Source organism: Lissotriton vulgaris, chromosome 6 (genome assembly GCF_964263255.1).
Source record: "Lissotriton vulgaris chromosome 6, aLisVul1.2, whole genome shotgun sequence".
Taxonomy (NCBI): Eukaryota; Metazoa; Chordata; class Amphibia; order Caudata; family Salamandridae; genus Lissotriton; species Lissotriton vulgaris.
This window is the reverse complement of record NC_141694.1, coordinates 1,616,731,694-1,616,750,815: the sequence shown is the minus strand read 5'-3', so window position 1 is coordinate 1,616,750,815 and position 19,122 is coordinate 1,616,731,694. Positions and strand designations below refer to the sequence as shown.

Genomic DNA, 19,122 nt, shown 5'->3' with positions numbered 1-19,122 from the left:
CCCAAGTTAGCTCCGTCGTTTCATCCTGTTTCCTATCCCTCCGACTCATCCGAAAAATATCCCGGTACTTCTCCACGGACGCCCTCAAATCCATAGTCATGGCCCTTATCACCTCTCGCCTTGACTATGGGAATGGCCTTTATGTGGGCATACCGGCCTTCGAAACTCGACGGTTACAGGCCATTCAAAATCAGGCAGCCCGTCTTATTTTCTACCTTCCCAGATCCTCCCACATTACTCCTGTACTCAAGTCCCTTCATTGGCTCCCTGTGCACTTTAGATCTTTTTTTAAATTGGCCTGTCTAGCCTTCCGGGCTTATACCCACTCTGCCCCCCTTTTTATTGCTTCCTTAATCACTCCCTACACCCCGGCTCGTACTCTCCGTTCTTCATCTCTCTCTCTTCTCCATGTACCCCGCTTTCGTAAATCCCGCACAGGGGGTACCCGTTTTTCGGTTCTTGCCCCCCAGTACTGGAATAGTCTTCCCCTCTCCATTCGCTCTAATCCCACTTACCCCTCTTTTCGTAAAGCCCTGAAAACCTTCCTTTTTTCCAAGGCCTTCCCTTGTTAGCCCCCTTGGATGCTTTGTAGAGCCATGTACTAGTTCTCAGTGCCAGGAAGCCGCTTGGCCACAGTGCGCTTTAGTAAGTCCCTTTTTTAATTTCATTTCATTTCCCATTTAGCAGTTACAGCTAAATGCAATAAGGTACCCCAATGTTGCCTATGGAAGAGGGGGCCTTGCAGTAGTGAAAAGCATATGTAAAGCATATGTAAGAGTTTTTCACTACCAGGATATGTAAAATGTAAAAGTACATGTCCAACTTTTCAAACACACTGCACCCTGCACTGCGGTGGTCCAGGGCCTACCCTAGAGGATACGTATTACAAAGAAAGATTTGGGTCTTGCAAAAGGTTTATTTTGCCAGGTCAAAATGGCAGTTTACAACTGCACACACAGACATAATAGCAGGCCTGAGACATTAAAGGGCTACATAAGTGGGTGGCGCAATCAGTGCTGCAGGCCGCTAGTAGCATCCAATTTACAAGGCCCTGGGCACAAATTAAAATAAGCCCTATGGGTATAAGCCAATCTTACCACGTTTTAAGGAGAGCGCAAAAGCACTTTAGCAGTGGTTAGCAGAGGTAAAGTAGGAGGAGTCCTAAGGCCAGCAAAAACGAAGTCAGCAAAACAGGAGGTCTGAAGGCAAAAATTTAGGGGAAAACTACGAAGAAAGGAAGAAGCCAAGGAAAATATCATTCTCTAAAATATTTTAATACAAAACCAGAGCCTTGTCTTGAGGCGTACCTGGATTTCATATTCCCAGATGAGAAAAGAGCCCTGTACATAAACTTCAGAATTGGATCCCTTCAGCCTCTGTCTTATACCAAAATGTGGTCGAAGTCCCCACCTAACATGTTACACTGATGTAGTTGTTTAATGGGTGGCTCACAAACGGTTACACATTTCAAAGCGGTTATGGAAAAGTTACGTGAGCATCTAGAGATACTACCTACAACCCCTCCTGCTTCTAAAACGCAACATACGATGTGCAGACAGAAGCAATAGCATGCTGTTACAGATCAGATCTAAAGGAGATCTTCATAGCGGTACCGTCATACCTCCATGCTGCCTGTAAAATAAAAGCTGCTCAGCCCTAAATGCAGGGAGCTGCTAATCATAATTGTACAAGCTCTCAGCTCTAGAATGATGCTGTCCGATGCAGCTATCCTGTTTGAAAATCATCGGCACACAGACTGGCAGGAGGATATATTGCGACCTTACATTAGGATATTTTAATCAGGCACAGGCCCAGTCAGTTCTTTTCGTTCTGGATGCATGCCTCCCAACCAGTATCTACCCTATTCGTTTGCGTGTTAGCACAGTCGAAGCAACACCTTTTTAATACACACGTATTGGCTCTAGATTGCTCAGTGCATTTGCACTTTACTGGCTAGATTGCACATTCACTTTGTTGGCCACTTACCACAAGGACTAAATTATATATTACCGCTATACAAATGCAAGTCACTATGGTGGGGGTGATGAGCTATGTTGACTTCGCCACTAGATTGAACAGCTCCCCCCTGCTAGTGTATTATGCTGTGTAATAGCGTTAGCAGTATTTGTATGCGTTTTTGCACATTCTTTATTAGCCTCGCTTCAAATTTTAGGCTTCATTTTGACCTCTGAATGGCATATTAGCACGCGAACGTTGTTGATTAGCGTTAGGCTAATGAACAATCTGGCTATGTCCAGGATTCCTGTTTTTTTTTTCCCAAGACAGCAGAAATACCTAAAGGTTAACAGTAAGTGTTTTCATTCTTGTATTTGTACAAAGCCTTTAGTTTTACAAAATAATTTGCTTCTATGCAGACAACAGCACGTACTTTAGTTTGCCTAAGTAATGTAAACGATAAGTAGCCAGGTGTACATGTAATGTACAATCTGATTTTAAATGTGGTACAAAAGTAACTGGTATGGCATAATGCTGAAAACAACAAAGACCTAATGTATTCATTAAAGATGGAATGCAAGTCGGCTGTACTAGCAAAACCTGAACAAAATGCTAAGAGTGAAGATTCCTTTGCTTTAGAATGGGCCACTAACAAACTGCACCTGACCTTTGAGTTCTGAGGTCATACTCATTGGTTGTAGCTACAGGACCTAAGTGGAATCCCCAAAGCAGTGGCCCACTGGCCCTATTGCTGATCCGGAAAGACCACTACTAAAGTCAAAGGTTCCCCTGCCTGGTATTTCTTCGGATTTGCTTTCCAAGTGCTAAGGATAGATTTCCGATAGGGTAGATGACACAGGCTTTCTGCAGATGACCTACAGAGAATCTGAAGCCACATTATAAGGATGGTTAAAAATATGCTTCGGTGGCTCGCACTAGCACTTTACACAGATAAAAATGTTTTACTTTTTCCAGCTGCAGCACAGTGGCAAGAGAGAGAGAGTGCTTTCCAAAGATGGCAACAATATCCTGCAGTATCAAGTTACAGATTCGTACAAATATAACCAGAAATCATAAATCCGCGTCCTATCCACATTACCTCGTGCAATAATAGGAACTTTGATGGTGATTAGTGACCTGGAGTTGACTGTGAAGGTCTAGCAATAGTAAAAGTAAAAATCAAGTGGCTGCCTAAAGCAGGGGGCTTCAGGATGTCACTGTCACCCCTGCACCAAGTGGGAGTGGTGGCGGGAGGGGGAGATTTATACGGGATGTCGAAATCTCTCTACGGCTCTAACAAATCCTATAAAGAGCTAGAGAAGAGCATGCACCATAAATAGATAGAGACAATCACACAGATACGAATAAGAGAGCCCTACAAGTGCTCATGTACAATGCAATTCAGGACAGATTGTGTAGCGGGAAGTCTCAGGTAGCACTAAATCTTCTCACCTAAATGAAGATTTCCTGAGTATTGAGATCGTCTACAATAACAGCAGGTCTACATTGTCAACATTTATTAATGTTCTATCTTGCTACCTTTGTTGCTTTTTACCATTTAAAACAACATTCCAAACTAAACTAGACTTTGCCAAGCATACTACCTAGCTTCATGCAAAAGTCACATGGGGGCACTGCTTTTTCACCATGTTGAACATATAAATTGCACAGTTTTCTTACCAGTAGACAACATCCAGTGGTTTAAAAAATCTCCTCTGAATTAAATCAGCAAAGTAGCGTTCAGTTTCGCGGCAGGCAGTTCCATTTCCAATTACAACTGTACTACACCTATGGCCAAAAGAAACACAATATTTTTTGTTATAAAAATGCAAGTTTGATTATGTTTTATTTATGAAAAATGTTAAAACGTGTCCATTTGCACGAAAGTTATATTATTAACAAGAGCTTCAAAATAGTGCTGCACTTCATTCGCATGTACAAAAGGATAAAACTAGCTCGTGGGTCAAAATGAGTTTTGGTGGCTAGAAACTGCACATTAATCAGTACTGAAACCATTTCACACATCCGTGAAAGCTACAACAGCATGAATTGATAACAAGGTAGCTCTAATGACAACTTGGTATTATAAAGTCACCTTCTACTGACTCTGTAAATCCTAATTAGTGGGTTTTTCTACTATCTTCAGACTGTGGGCAGTTGTCACCTCGTGTGAGTACTAGGATATGGTACTGTGCATGTGGAAAGCCATAACCCTTCCAACCCTGGGGTTGTTCTCATGATTGTCGGTTTTCTTTAGCTCATTAGGATCTTAATGGTGTGAAGGTTACAATAATTGTGTGGGTAGGTAGGAGTATGTGGGAATTGAGAGAAAGCATGTGGAATAGGCGTAAAGCTGTAACAATTAAAGAAATGTAACCATATTATTGGTACAGACTCTAATATTCCCAATCTATGGACAGATGTTACTGAATGGAGAAAAGGAGACAAAAAAAAGGACCATCGAGCAGTCAAATGCCTTAAATAAACACTGCTTTGAGACAGCTTCTAAGTGAAAATATACAGCGTAACAAAATGTGAAAGTTAAAAAGGAGAGATACCATGAACGCAGAGGAGTCGTAACAGCATACAAGAGTAAAATGAAAGCCAAATGAGCAAGGAGAAAGAATGAGAAATTGTCAAAAGAAGGCAAAAATACGTCTAACTAAGGAACTGAAAATAGATCAAAGAGGGTCGAAAGATTGGGCAGGGACAGCAACAAGAACGAAGAATCAGTAATCAAGTAGATGCAAGATAAAGTAGCAGTAAAGGATGGATTCCACGAGGATTATTCGTTTGGAAATTACAGTAGGAAACAGTGGAGATGTGAATGAGGGAAAAAACTGTGCGTGGGCCCAGCTCCCCTACTACTTACTTGGGACTGGTCCTCTGACCAGTCTATGCCATTTCAAACCCGGCTTTGAGCCTCGAGGCCTCTGTCTCGCTCCTTCTACAGACTCCTCTCTCTCACTTGCTCTGCTTTCACTCTCTCTCTTATGCTGTTCCCGACTTTCCATGCTCACTCTCTTCAGGGCCTCTTTGCCACTCTTTTTGAGTCTTCGTCCCTCTCTTTTTTTGCCAATCTTTGGGTTTTTGGCCCTCTTTCTCACGCTTTGTTCATGCTCTCGTCTATTTTTTTCATACTTTAATCAATCAATCAATCAATCACTTGTAAAGCGCACTAGTCACCCGTGAGGGTCTCAAGGCGCTGAGCGAAGAGGGTGTTGTTACTGGTCGAAGGGCCAGGTCTTGAGGAGTCTTCTGAAGACGAGCAGGTCCTGGGTCTGCCGCAGTTGGGTAGGGAGGGTGTTCCAGGTCTTGGCGGCGAGGAAGGAGAAGGACCTGCCCCCGGAGGTTGCTCGTTGGATGCGGGGGACGGCGGCGAGGGCGAGGCTGGCAGATGGGGGTGTAGAAGCTGAGTCCGCTGTTCAGGTAAGCTGGGCCGGTGTTGTGGAGTGCTTTGTGTGCGTGGGTGAGGAGCTTGAAACGGATCCTCTTATTGAGGGGTAGCCAGTGTAGGTCTCTCAGGTGGGGGGTGATGTGGCTACGGCGAGGGATGTTGAGGATTGGTCGGGCGGAGGCGTTTTGGATGCGTTGTAGTCGTTGTAGGTGTTTGGCCGGGATTCCTGCGTAGAGTGTGTTGCTGTAGTGCCTCTCACTCGCTTTTTAAACTCCTTGTGCTCTCTTTTTTGTACTAAGTGACTTTCAGCCTTCAGCTCTTTTCTTCTACTCACTCTCTCTCCACTCTTGTGTCTCTCTTTGGGCCTTTACCCCTCGTGTGCCTTCTCTGTTTCAGCCTCCGCTTTTTTTGGTACTGCTTCTTTCATATTCTCTTGCCCGGCTTGCCCAGTCAGGCTCCCTCACCCCCATTCTTTTTCCCCTTTCTGCCTCGCCTCTTACCTGATTACTGTGTTTTCTTGCTTCTTACTGTGTCGTTTCCCAACCCATTCTAGCCCCAAAGCACTGCCCATCTGCACAACACACCCCCATCCCTACACCCTACTTAATGGGGGCTGCTGGCACACCAAAGGCAAGGCCATCTGTGCCCTTAAATACCTGGACTGCGCCCAGTGTCACATCCTCTGGTCCAATCAGCCCCCACCGCTACACAGAAGCTACCCTTCATTAGTTCGTCTCAGGGTGCCAAACCACCTGCTGCTGCACCACACCACACATCATGGTAGGACCTTTCTTCTGCTTCTACTCCCACTTCACTTGCAAAAGCAGATCTGCACCTGCCCCCTCATACTCCTACACCCGCACCACCCACTCAGACTATCACCACTTAACAGGCCCCACTAGAATCTCAGCAAACGCTCAAATGCATACTCCTCAACACCCACTCGCTCAGCAAACATGTTATACAAAATCTGGGATCCCCTCACCAACAGCACACCAGAACTCCTCTTCCTGACAGAAACCTGGCAGAACCCAACATCGACCCCCGACATTACCATGGCAATTGCAGCAGGATTCAAAATTGCACGCCAAGATGTCCCCACAGTCCAGTAGGAGGGCTCACAATTATCTATAAAGACACCATCAAATGAGCCACAACCACAGACTCAGATATCCCATTCATGGAACGCATGCACTTCAGCCTACATACAAACGACAGCTACACCCTGAAAGGAACCGTAGCATACAGACCACCTGGGTCACAAATCAACTTCAGCAACCTCATTGCAGACTTAATTGCTCCCCTCACCATCAACTCCAAGAACTTCATACTCCTCGGGGACTTCAATTTCCACTTGGAAGACCCCACTGATCCCTGCTCCACAACCCTCATCAAGAGCCTGAAAAACCCAACACACATCGCGGGACAAACACTGGATTCAATCTTTTCCACCAGCTCACATGACCGACAAATCGATTTTATACTTCCAAATTTCCACACTGCAAGCCAAAGTACCCACCAGTATCAACCTGCCCAACTAAATCTTGAACAAAAAGACAGACGCTATGTGCCGCAACACCCTTGAAATGAACCAACCCAACACCTGGGGCAACCTAGACAAGGATACTACCAACTTCAACCATTGGCTTAAGACCTGTGCCGACTCACTCTCACCTTCAAACTTCAAAGGCAAGGCAGAACCACCAGCCAGGCTATTTGATACACAGATGAACTCTGGGAATTCAACCACCACTTACACAGATGAAAAGAGAGCCAGCCCTGAAGTCGACATCTGAACTACGTACAAGGCTGTACTCAGGTACTACCACCATCTAATGATAGATACCAAAAGAAGAGCCTTAACTGAACATATTGAGGCATTGAGATATTCTCTATTGTAAAGGAGTTCACCACCCTAGATGCCACAGCCAACTCCATCACAGCATCTCAGGCTCTCTACAACAGCCCATCCAACATCTTTCGCAGCAAAATAAAAAAGATCTACAGCACCTTCAAGCAACAACCCAACCCTAAGAATCTCATCGCCAACCTGCCCACCAACGACATTGACACTCACCTAACCAGCTGGGAAACACTAACTGAGGAAGACACCATAGCAATCATGAAAACAATCCACTCTAGGCCATCAACAGACCTGTGATTGAATCACATCTACAACATGGGAGGATCACAGATCAGCAAAATCATCACCCACATGATTAACTCCTCCATTAAATCAGCCACCTTCCCCAAAGATTGGAAACATGCAGCAGTCAACACCCTCCCCAAAAAACTATCAGCCAACCCCAGCGAGCTGAGCAATGTCCCACCTATCTCTCTGCTCCCATACTCCGCCAAAAGGATAGAGAATAAAATCAACTCACCACCCCTCTCGAACACCACAACCTACTCGACCACACCCAATCTGTTTTTTTAAGCAACCGAAGCATGAAAACAGCACTCGTCGTACCCATGGATGAAATCTGCACTATATTGTACTGTGGAGAAACTACAGCCCTCATTTTTCACGAACTCTCCGCTGCTTTCAATACAGTATCAGACTACACCCTCATCAATAGACTGCACGACAAAGGCATCCAGGGACTGGCCCTCAACTGGATATGCTCCTTCTTCCTTACAGTAAGAATACAGATTATACGACTACCACTCTACACACCGGAATCCAAGAACCTGACCTGCAGAGTTCCCCAGGGTTTATCACTCAGCCCAAACCTGTTGAACATTTACCTGACTGTGCTCGCTGGCGTAATCAGAGCACATGGCAATTCCATCATTTCCTAGGCCGATGACACCCAACTCATCCTATCATCGTCCGACAAGTCCACCACCTCCAGAACCAACTTTGGTGACTTCATGGTCAACGTAGCAGATTGGATAAAAGCCAAATTCCTGAAACTCAACTCTTAAGTTGGAAGTGTTGATCTTCGACAAAAGGAACACCCCCCCCCCACACCCTAGGGAGTCCACCTGATGGCATTCAGAGCTCAGGCCCACACCAATTAACCATGCAAGAAACTTAAGAATCATCCTTAATGACAAACAACATAGTAGCAGAGGCCAACGCAGGCAACTCCTCCTGCTTCCATACCAGACAAACCATTACAAAAGACCTTATCACAAGCTGACTAGACTATGGCAACGTACTCTATGCCTGAATCTTTAACCACCTGCTTCACCAACTCCAGGAGGTCCAGAAGACCACAAGAAGACTAATCCAAAGTCTCCCACTGCACACTCACATCACACCACATCTTAGAGCGCTCCTTTGACTCCCCATACATACATGTTGCCAATTCAAACCCTCAGACACACATACAAGGCATTCCACAACATAGGCCCAACATATCTTAATGACTGCCTTCACGTCCACCAACCCACCAGACACCTGTGCTTAGCCTTACTTACTAGTACCCCCCATACTTCCTCCACGTATCCGTAAAATGCAGAATGGGAGGACTGGCAATGTCCCACATTGCACCCAAAACCTATAATTACCTACCTCTACACATCAGGGCTGCATCCTCGAATTCTTGAATTCCCCAAGAAGCTGAAAACCTGGCTCTTCAACTAATTCTCTGAGGCGTGCGCACTACACCGTAAAGGCCCATGCTTATGCCTGCTTCAGCGCCTGGATACCTTACTAGGTGATAAGTGGCGCTATACAAATCCAGATACCATAACACTGCATCGGTAAAATAATACCAATATGTCAAGGGCTGATGATAATAGAAGAGAATCATGAAAGAAAGACAGACAGAGGTGGAGGACAAGCGCACAGACAAGATAAAAGGAAGAAAAAAATTTCAGCTGTGGATGGTTAAAAATAAAGAGGGAAGGATAGCGTGAAATACTGAATGGATGCTAGACAGCCAGAGATGGAATTATTAAGTTATGTATCCTAGGAAGCAAAAGACCGCCAAGTTGTCCACATGGTAGTGACAAAAAAGTGTACACACAGAGAGAGGAGAAGCATGAGTATTGTAGATGTGAAAGGGAATAAGAGCAAGAACAAACCCAGTGAACATCATACCAGAAATGTTAAGAATCCAGTAATGTTCTGGACATGACACTATATATATAATACCTTTAGGAAAGTAAGACAGAAATAGAAGAGATTATAACTGAAGGATTCAAAAGCTGCATGCAGATTAGAAAGGGAAAGGTGAGAGAATGGAAGATGCAAGAGAAGCAATGTTCAGACAATTCAGATCATGATGTAGAAAGGAGTCTGAGGTAAAGGGGTCTGGAGGAGGAGGAACAAAGTGGAATAAAAAAGATGGTGGTTGAATAAGGACTAACAAAAGATGTGACCCTGAAGAGATAGCAAGTTGAATGCAGTGGTAAAATCAGAGTACAGGAATGACGACCAAAGAGGTGTGGGGTAGACCACAAGTAACTACTTATGTCACTAAAGGGAAAAAAAATGTGGATGTTGATTAGGAAGGGAACGAAGGTTGTTAAAAGGGAGCTAAGAGCAAGGGGCTAAAGAAATATTGTCAAGAATGCAATGGCGAAAAATAAGAGTAACAAGCCATACAGGGGTCTAAAAGTCTAACTGTCACCGCATTTTTCAGTGGCTATGAAAAATGAAGGAGGAAAAGTTAGAAAATTGCATTTATGCTGAAGGAAAGAAACCTTGTTTTAGTCAATTATAGAAAATGAAAATTAAGCCGAAAAAATAGGTCAAGAATGGTAGTAGCTTTATTGCATACAGAATGAGCATTCAAGAGGGCGGTGAGATGTGGGAAGGCATAAGGTGGTAGGAGAAGGAAAGATGGGATGAACTAGGGGTGTTGACAAGAAATATGGTCAGACATTTTGAGTGGTGAAAAGCCAGATAGTAGCAGAAGAAGGAAAAAGAGTAAGAGAAAGGAATATATCGTTGTGACTCATGAGTAGGGTAATAGTAGCTGGGCAGAGTAACCAAACCTGGTCTGGCTTTTGACTGTACACGGGTCTATACAGGTATTGCCCTTGGCTCAGCACCCCTATACAAGAGTGTCTGGGCACGGTGTGCATTCAAAGAAGAGGAAGGTAATGCAAATGCTCAGTGAATGCATACTTAAATGGGTAAGGGGAGGTTACGAGAAACTGCCCAGTGAAGGCCAAGGCGACGCCAGGCCAGCATTCCGAGCTCACAGCAAGGGTTGGATTGTTCAATGCAGTCTGTTCACCACCTTCTTGTATGGAAATGGTTTCAGAGTGGAAAAGGTCGTGACTAACTGCGGGGCCGGGTCACTGAAGCAACGGGTAAGAGTAGTAGTATCGGTTGTGTTCTTTGTCTGGAGCAGGAAGGGGATTTCAAGGTCTCTTGACTCCCTCTGCCTGGCACGTGCTTGAGTTTAGCATGCCTCTTCTATTTATCAGAAGACAACATTTCGGCACATAATGCTCATACTTAAAAGTACAAAATTATGACTAGTAATAAAACATTTTTTGAATTCAGTGGAGCCGCCCGCATCACACTTTAAATACTAATTGGTTGAAATAAGCTGCTTCGTAAAATAATGGTAAATAAATAAATACCGTATGTTTGAGGCACTCATTATTATAATTGCATTCAATGAGAAAGCAGATACTCTCCATAATGCATTAGATGAAACGAAAAACCACAACACAATTTAAGAAAGAGCTATAACCTCCAAAAGGTCACATTGGAGGCCCTGAAGGAAAACTCTCCAAATAAATTATCGAGGTTTGGCCTACAGTCCTAAGCCATATGCAGTGCTTAATTTGTAAAACAAAAACAAAAAATAAATACAAATGAAAAATTAAATAGGTGCCTGGGCTCTCGTCAGGCGGCCACTGCAGCTTGTACCTCCCATTGCCACTGCCAATGGTAGTACCAACACAACTACTAACGATACACTCTTACAAGTGAGACAATTCTGGCTGTTCCAAGCCTCCAAAGTTAGAAGAAAGGCTTAAGTAGCAGGTACCTGTCATTTGAGTGTATATTGAATTAATAAACGCTTTCCATCGTCATGGCACGGATACCATTGGGTGATACTGAGGAGCCCACAGTGGCGAATAGGGTGTTGTTGTGTCGCACCCATGAGGCAATGGGTGCGCCCCACAGGGCGTGCAGACCCCGGTCCATCGGGAGGGGTGTCAATGTAGTCTACCCCATGGGATAGTGGACAAATAGTATGGCCCAGGTCATGCGAAATTATGTTAATGAATAGGCTGCCGCGGACGTGAAATCACTTGGCATGCAGACGTGGAAGCCACAGACACAGCAACACCGGCTCCACGCATTTTTTATTGCCGCTGCGCTTACACCCTAACACGAACCTGTCGAGGGGCCAGCATTACCCCCGACAACATTACAAATGGCGACGAGGGTGGGCGTGCCCCGCCTTACATCTTTGTGGTGGCCGCGAGTGTGGGCTCTGCGCCCTGCGGTGCTCGTACCATCAACTCTCCCCATGTATCCCGTCCCATCAGCAGTGTGGCCCTACCTGCGGGAATCAAGAGACTGGAGGCAGCGGTGACGTCGCCGAAGCACGCCGCAGTCCACACGGTGAGCGCACACCACAGGGACAGCCCCCTGTCAGCAGCTACAACTCACCCCTGCTCCGCGCAAGGCCCGCAGCAACGCACATGCGCGTCAGTGTCTCTAGGACTCCAGCTCGTCTACGGCCCTAGAGCGTGGCCCTGTGCACACGTCGCTCCAATTTCATGAGGTGGCGAACAGCGTTTCCCGCCTGGCCCAGACGGTGGTTGAAGTCCCTGCTGAACAGGGTGACATTGGCTCATCCACAAGGGACTGCCCGACAGCGCAACAAGTCAGACGCCCGCCATGTCCTCCATTCCATCCATAGAACCATTCGTGGTGGAGTAGCCCTCCTCTGCCCAAGCACCCAAGTGGAAAGAATGGGTGGAGCAGCTATTGGTGTACTTCGAGGCCACGAATACCAACCAGGTTCCCAAAATCCAGCGGACTACTTGTTTTGCCATCCGAGAGAAGCCACAGCTCAGGAAGAAGAAGACGCTGCTGACACCGAGGAATATGTCCACTGCAACACAGCGAGGTCATGCCCCCTCCCACTCTCCATGGATGTACTGAGAGAAGAAACGGACAAAGATGAGTGCCTGCAGAGAGCAAGACAAGCTATGAAGCATGGACACTGGCACCGAGCAAAAGAAAAGTTAAAGATACTCACCGCTGACGCGCGACGCATCCTGGAAAGCCTGTATCACATCAGAGAGAAACTAACGGAAGATGCTACCAGGTGCCTGCTGCAAGGACAACGATTGGTCATCCCCTCGTCCCTGACAGCCCGAGTAGTTCAACTTGTGCACATTGGTCACCAAGGAATGGTCAAAACGAAGTCAAGACTGCGGACCAAGGTATGGTTCCCGCTGATGGATGAGCTGGTAGAGGCGGCCGTCCGTGCGTGTCAGTGGTGTCAAGTGACCAGAGAAACTCCTCATCCTGCTCCAATAATAACAGAGCCAAGGCCCCAGCGTCCCTGGATGAGTGTTAGCCTAGATTTCGGAAGTCTCCCGGATGGGAGGCACACGTTCGTGGCCATTAACTATCACTCAAAATATCCTGAGGTGGATATCATCAACACAGTGCCACAGTGGTCATCCCGAAAATACCGAAAATAATGGGGACTCATGGCATCTTTCAGGAACTGAGAACCGACAATGGACCCCCATTCCAGGGGCAGGAAATGGCTACGTACCTGACCTCGCTAGGTATCAAGCATAGGAGAGTCACCCCTCGGTGGCCGCAAGCCAACGGGGAAGTGGTAAGATTTATGTGGACTTTGAACAAGGTAATACGCAAAGGTCATGAATGCCAACAGCCAGTGGGGCTAGCCATTTCCACGATCCTACGTAGCTATTGGCAGACCCTCACTCCACCACAGGGGTTGCCCCTGGGCATCTGTCTATGGGTCGGGTGGTCACCAACTCTATCCCCCTACCATTCGCAGTGGTGCCCGGCACCTTCGAACAATGATCAGGTGGAGGCGCACAGACAACAGGCGCATGCTCAAGTCAGTCAACGCCGGAGGGCCCGCCGGTGCACCTGGAGCAGGGTGACTTGGTCCTATTAAAGAACAGGATGATGAACAGCAAAGTCAATCTCCCCTATGAAAGAAATACCTGGACCATAACCTACGTGAAAGGTACACGGAACACCGCAAGGAGGTGTGGGGAAACAGTGACCTGGAACATTTCACATTTCAAGAGGTTTCATCCTTCATTGTCCTCATCATCGTCTGGTGTTGTGGAAAACTCAAGCATGCCCCGGATAGAAGTTCGGCTAGAAACAGATAGAGGAGAAGGAGCATGGCCTGGTCCTTGATGGGGAGTTGGCTCCAGAAGGCGCGTCCCAGGCTGAAGGGGACGTTGAGGCACCAGGGTTCCCCTCTGAGGTCCGAAGTGTCTCTCAAGGTGGTGATGCGGAGGAAGGACTGAGTGGTCGTGGAAGCTTACAATAACGTATCCGACAAAACCCAGAGCCGACGCGTAAGCTGAGAGACTATTTCACGTAAGACTGTTCTAAATTCTTTGGGGACATTTGGGTCATTAACTCGCCATGCAGTGAACAGTCGTAGTTGGTATTGTTTGGTTTTATTGTTTTTAGGGAGGAATGTTGTGTCACACCCATGAGGCAATAATAGCACCCGTCACCGCTTTTGATGTAACTTCAAAGTGACTGGTTTTTCAGTTTTATATAACACTAACATGAGCACCAGTTCTTTACACAAAGATGTGTTCATTTTTTGAATCACAGGATGCTGAGCGGATGTCAAGCTTGAACCTGCTTTCTCAGGATCGAAAGTCAGTAGCTCTAACCTTACGCCACAACCTCGCCTACAAGAGCCAAGAATTATTAATATTATACACAACGAAGTCATAGGTGTAACTAATGTGTATGTGTAACGTTACTTGTTGTATTACATATCTGGATGAATGGAAAGAAGCAGCAAAATGCCAGTCGGACGGCACACTATGCTCAGCACATATATTTAGCGGGTGTTTTAAGCCACACCCTTAAATACAATGGCCACGCCCCGAGGGGAGAACCCCCACCCCACCACCCTAGTTTTTTGTATCCTACTTAAAGCCCTGCATCTACTCTGGTTATAGTTGCAGCGTGTGCGCATTGTCTGGCGCGGTGCTACCAGCAGTGTCTGTCTGAAACACAGGAAGCTCTCCCAGCTCATCGTCCACTTTGTCTTCAGAGGCAGGAGTTCTCATGCAAACAATACCTCAACCCTCCTGCTTCCCTCGATATGGCAGTTCTTATAGAGTTGGGCAGTAGTAAATGTGCATGTCAACTTCTCGCCACACTGTCGGTATGTGTGCTCTTCTGTGCGTATGAAAACACCATGAATGCCACAATTCTGCCTTCACGTGTGCTGTGCGTCTGCAGCCTCTGTCCTATGATTTGCGTCAATGCCCATCCTTAAGTAACATGTAAGCACAAGAATTCGTGTACAAACTGATTCTCTCATGTTTGTGCAAAACCAGTTCCACTTTGGAGCCAATCATTAGAGACTTGTGCCTAAGATGCTGGGTTTTTAGGTTCATTTTTTATAAGCACAGCGACCCTCACAGAATAGACTGCTCCACCCGACAGTCTGATTCACGCACTAGAATCGCACCCCTATATTGTGCTGTGCAGTGGAAGCTGCGCCCCAGTTGCTGTTCATTAAAATGCGCATTTAAGGACGTTACAGGGAAACAGAGAAGAATGTGCACCAGTGCACTGTTGAACATAAATCAGAGCTAACCATCAGGACATAGCATTAACTGTTACCTATACATTTAATTTTCAAAGCGTACTGTACCCTGTACTCAACGCTTACATCACTCGGAGCTATTTCAGGGACAGCCCGGATTAATCTAGTCCCTCCGAGGATGCGTGTGCAGAACACTTCCTTCACTCTTTAAATGATGACTTTTTATAATAGTTTTTCCCCATCATGGAGGCTTGGCTCAGAATTGTGCTAAAGAGTGAGAAGGGCCTTAAGAACCAGTGACGTAACGAGGCTTGACTGACTGGAGGCAGATCACAGGTAAAGTGTAGGGCCATTAACGGTAGCGCTTTCGCGTGTTAATGGCCCTGAGAATCACAGTAAGGAGAGGGGAAATTCTTTTGTCCCCTCGTCCCCCCCACCATTGTCCCCCGTGCCCCTCCACTTCAAAATCTGGGGGGGGGGATATATCCCCCTCGTCCCCCACACTTCCTACGCCCATTCTTTATGGGCCTCCCTAAATCGCCAATATCTCACGGATAGTCATAGCCTTCGGTTGAAAGGGGGACACTTCTGAGGCTTTTCCCTTGTGTCCTTGCATTAACCATCTTCTCACGTGCAATGTTTGCGATCTCATGCAACTGCAAGGTTGTTCCATGGGGTGGAGTAGGGCTGACAATGAGCAAGACCACTGACTCATTGTCAGTGAAATTGCTCTCCCACCCTCGCAGCTCCACCATTAAGTGAGGTGCCCCTGCCGCTGCACTCTTGAGTGTTAGTGATCGAGGCCCTCCTCCACCCGCAGGTTTCCCTGCGCCTCATCCCTGGTGGTCCAGTGGACCTCTGTCTCCTTTCTCTCACTCTGCTCCTTCACTCGTTTTTTCACCCTTTCTATCTTTCACCTTTCTGCATCTCTGCTCTTTTGTGCCTTATTTCTGCCCATTTCCCCTTTCTCTCCCTCTGCTCCTTCACTCGTTTTTCTACCCTTTCTATCTCTCACCTTTCTGCACCTCTGCTCTTTTGTGCCTTATTTCTGCCAATTTTCCCTTTCTCTCCCTCTGCTCCTTCACTCGTTTTCACTCGTTTTTCTACCCTTTCTATCCTTCACCTTTCTGCCCTTTTCTGCATCTCTGCTCTTTTGTGCCTTATTTCTGCTTATTTTCCCTTTTTTCTTTATCCCTTCTTTCCTCCCTTTACCTTTCCCCGCCACTGCTGCCCCCGTGGCCCCTCCCCCCCCAGCGCGACTGGACCAATCCAGCTCCTCTCCCCGCTCCCGCCTCCCAGCTGTCCAGCCCTCCCCAACCCCTACTTAATGGTGGCCACTGAGCGCACCGAAGGCGCGTCAAAGGCAAGCACGTCTGCGCCCGTCCACGACCAGCACCAGGAACCCTGGACCTCCGCCCCGCCAACGCTACGACCCAGCAGCACTCCACGCACTCAACCCAGGCTGCAACAACAACTGCAAGCTAGCATCACCAGCCGACACCCATGGACCCTTCAGCTGTCACAGCTGCCGGCACACCTGCAGCACCGCCAAGAACACGGATCCAGCACAACCCGCCCACAAGAACACAACCGAACCGAAGACCCTGCAATGCATCCTCCTCAACATCCGATCCCTCCACAAACACGCCACAGAAATCTGGGACCTCCTCGACAGCACCACCCCGGACGTAGCTTTCTTCACCGAAACCTGGACCAACGCCACCTCAGGACCGGACATCGCCATCGCCATCCCCCATCGCCATCCCCCAAAGATACAAGATCTACAGGAAGAACCTCCACAGCACTGGACTCTGCCAGATCGTGACCGAGCCCACGCACTCAGCAGGACACACCCTCGACCCCCTCTTCACTACAGGAAACTCCATCACCTTCAGCCACACCACCGAACTCCCATGGACCGACCATCGTTGCGTCCACTTCACCTTCAGAACACCCACCATCCACAGACACCAGCACCTGCTTCCACAAAGAAACTGGACCAAAATCACCGACGACCAGCTCATCTCCTCACTCAACAAATCCACCCCAACCATCGCGGAAAACGACGACCCCAACACCGCAGCCCGAACCCTGCATAGATGGATCTCGGACAGCACCAACACCATAGCCCCCCCTCAAGATAAACAACAATACCCGTGCCAAGTAAGCCAGATGGTTTACCACCGAACTTCGAGAGTCCAGGCGCACATGCTGCCGCCTCGAAAAGGCCTGGAGAAACACCAAATCCACAGAAGCCCACAACAACTTCAGAGCCGCCACCAACGCTCACCATCAACTCATCAGAAAAACAAGGAAAAAAGCGATTGAAGACAGAATCTCCACCCACGCACACAACAGCAACAAACTCTTCAGCATCATCAAGGAGTTCGCCCAACCCACCAGCGAGTCTACCGACATCCCTCCCTCACAAGACCTTTGCGACAAACTCAGCACCTTTTTCCACCACAAAATCAAGAGCATCTATGACAACTTCGACGAAGACAACCAACACACTGAACCCTCACCAACCACCCCCGACACCCGGAAACCAGTGATTGATGACTGGACAGCCCTCACCACCAAAGACACACTGCAGACAATGAAGTCAATCCACTCAGGGGCCCCCACAGAGCCCTGCCCCCACCACATCTTCAACAGAGCCGCTGACACCATCGCACCCATGCTCTGCCACACCATCAACCGCTCCTTGGCGAAAGCTTCGTTCCCCGACGACTGGAAACACGCCGAGGTCAACCCCCTCCTGAAGAAACCATCAGCGGACCCCACCGACCTCAAAAACTACAGACCCATCTCCCTGCTCCCTTTCCCAGCGAAAGTCATTGAGAAAGCCATCAACAGCCAACTCGCCACATTCATTGAAGAAACACAACATCCTCGACTCCTCCCAATTCGGCTTCAGAAAAAACCACAGTACGGAAACCGCCTTCCTCGCCGCAACAGACAACATCCGCACCCTACTGGACAAAGGAGAAACAGTAGACCTATCAGCGGCGTTCGACACAGTCTCCCACCACACCCTAATACGCAGACTCTACGACGCAGGAATCCAGGACAAGGCCCTCGACTGGATCTGCTCCTTCCTCTCCGGCAGGACGCAACGGGTCAGACTCCCCCCTTTCCTCTCAGACCCCACACCTACCACCTGCGGAGTCCCCCAGGGCTCCTCCCTCAGCCCGACGCTCTTCAACGTCTACATGGCTCCACTTGCCCCCCATCGTCAGAACCTATGGACTCAACATCGTGTCATACGCAGACGACACCCAGCTCATCCTCTCCCTATCCAACGAGCCCAACACCGCCAGACGCAACTTTCGAGAAGGCATGGAAGCCGTCGCCAAATGGATGAAAAACAGCTGCCTACAACTAAACACCAACAAAACAGAAGTACTCATCATGGGCCCAAACCCCGACGCCTGGAGCGACACCTGGTGGCCCACCGCCCTCGGAAACCCGCCAACCCTCACAGACCATGCACGCAACCAGGGAATCATCCTGGACTCCGAGCTCAAAATGGACCGCCAGATCAACTCTGTCTCATCTTCCTGCTTCCACACCCTCCGCCTCCTTCGTAAGACCTTCAAATGGATCCCCCTCGAACACCGAAAGACTGTCACTCACGCCCTGGTCACCAGCAGACTCGACTACGGCAATGCACTCTACGCCGGAATAAACAAAAACCTCATCCGCAAGCTACAGAACATCCAGAACGCCGCCGCAAGACTGGTCCTCAACCTGCCAAAACACTGCCACATCTCCCAGCACCTGCGCACACTCCACTGGCTCCCCGTCGAGGCGAGAATCACCTTTAAGATGCTCACCCACGCCCACAAGGCCCTCCACGGCACCGGACCAGCATACCTGAACAGCCAGCTCAAATTCCACGCACCCCAAAGGACCCTACGATCAGCCCAGCTCTCCTACGCCGAGGTCCCCCGCACCAGAAAGACCAGATCGGGAGGCTGCTCCTTCTCCTTCCTCGCGGCCAAAGCATGGAATGCCCTTCCGCTCCACCTCAGACAGACA

The 19,122-nt window shown here is 48.0% G+C and overlaps 1 protein-coding gene across 2 annotated transcripts in view; it reads right to left on the bottom strand.

Moving 5' to 3' along the window:
- Positions 1–19,122, bottom strand: part of SRBD1 (S1 RNA binding domain 1) — an 855,271-nt gene that overhangs the window by 452,791 nt on the left and 383,358 nt on the right. For both annotated transcript variants that reach the window (XM_086927787.1, XM_086927788.1), the window contains exon 15: positions 3,637–3,744. In XM_086927787.1, coding sequence (XP_086783913.1) covers positions 3,637–3,744 — 108 coding nt within the window. The remainder of the gene's footprint in view (positions 1–3,636; positions 3,745–19,122) is intronic.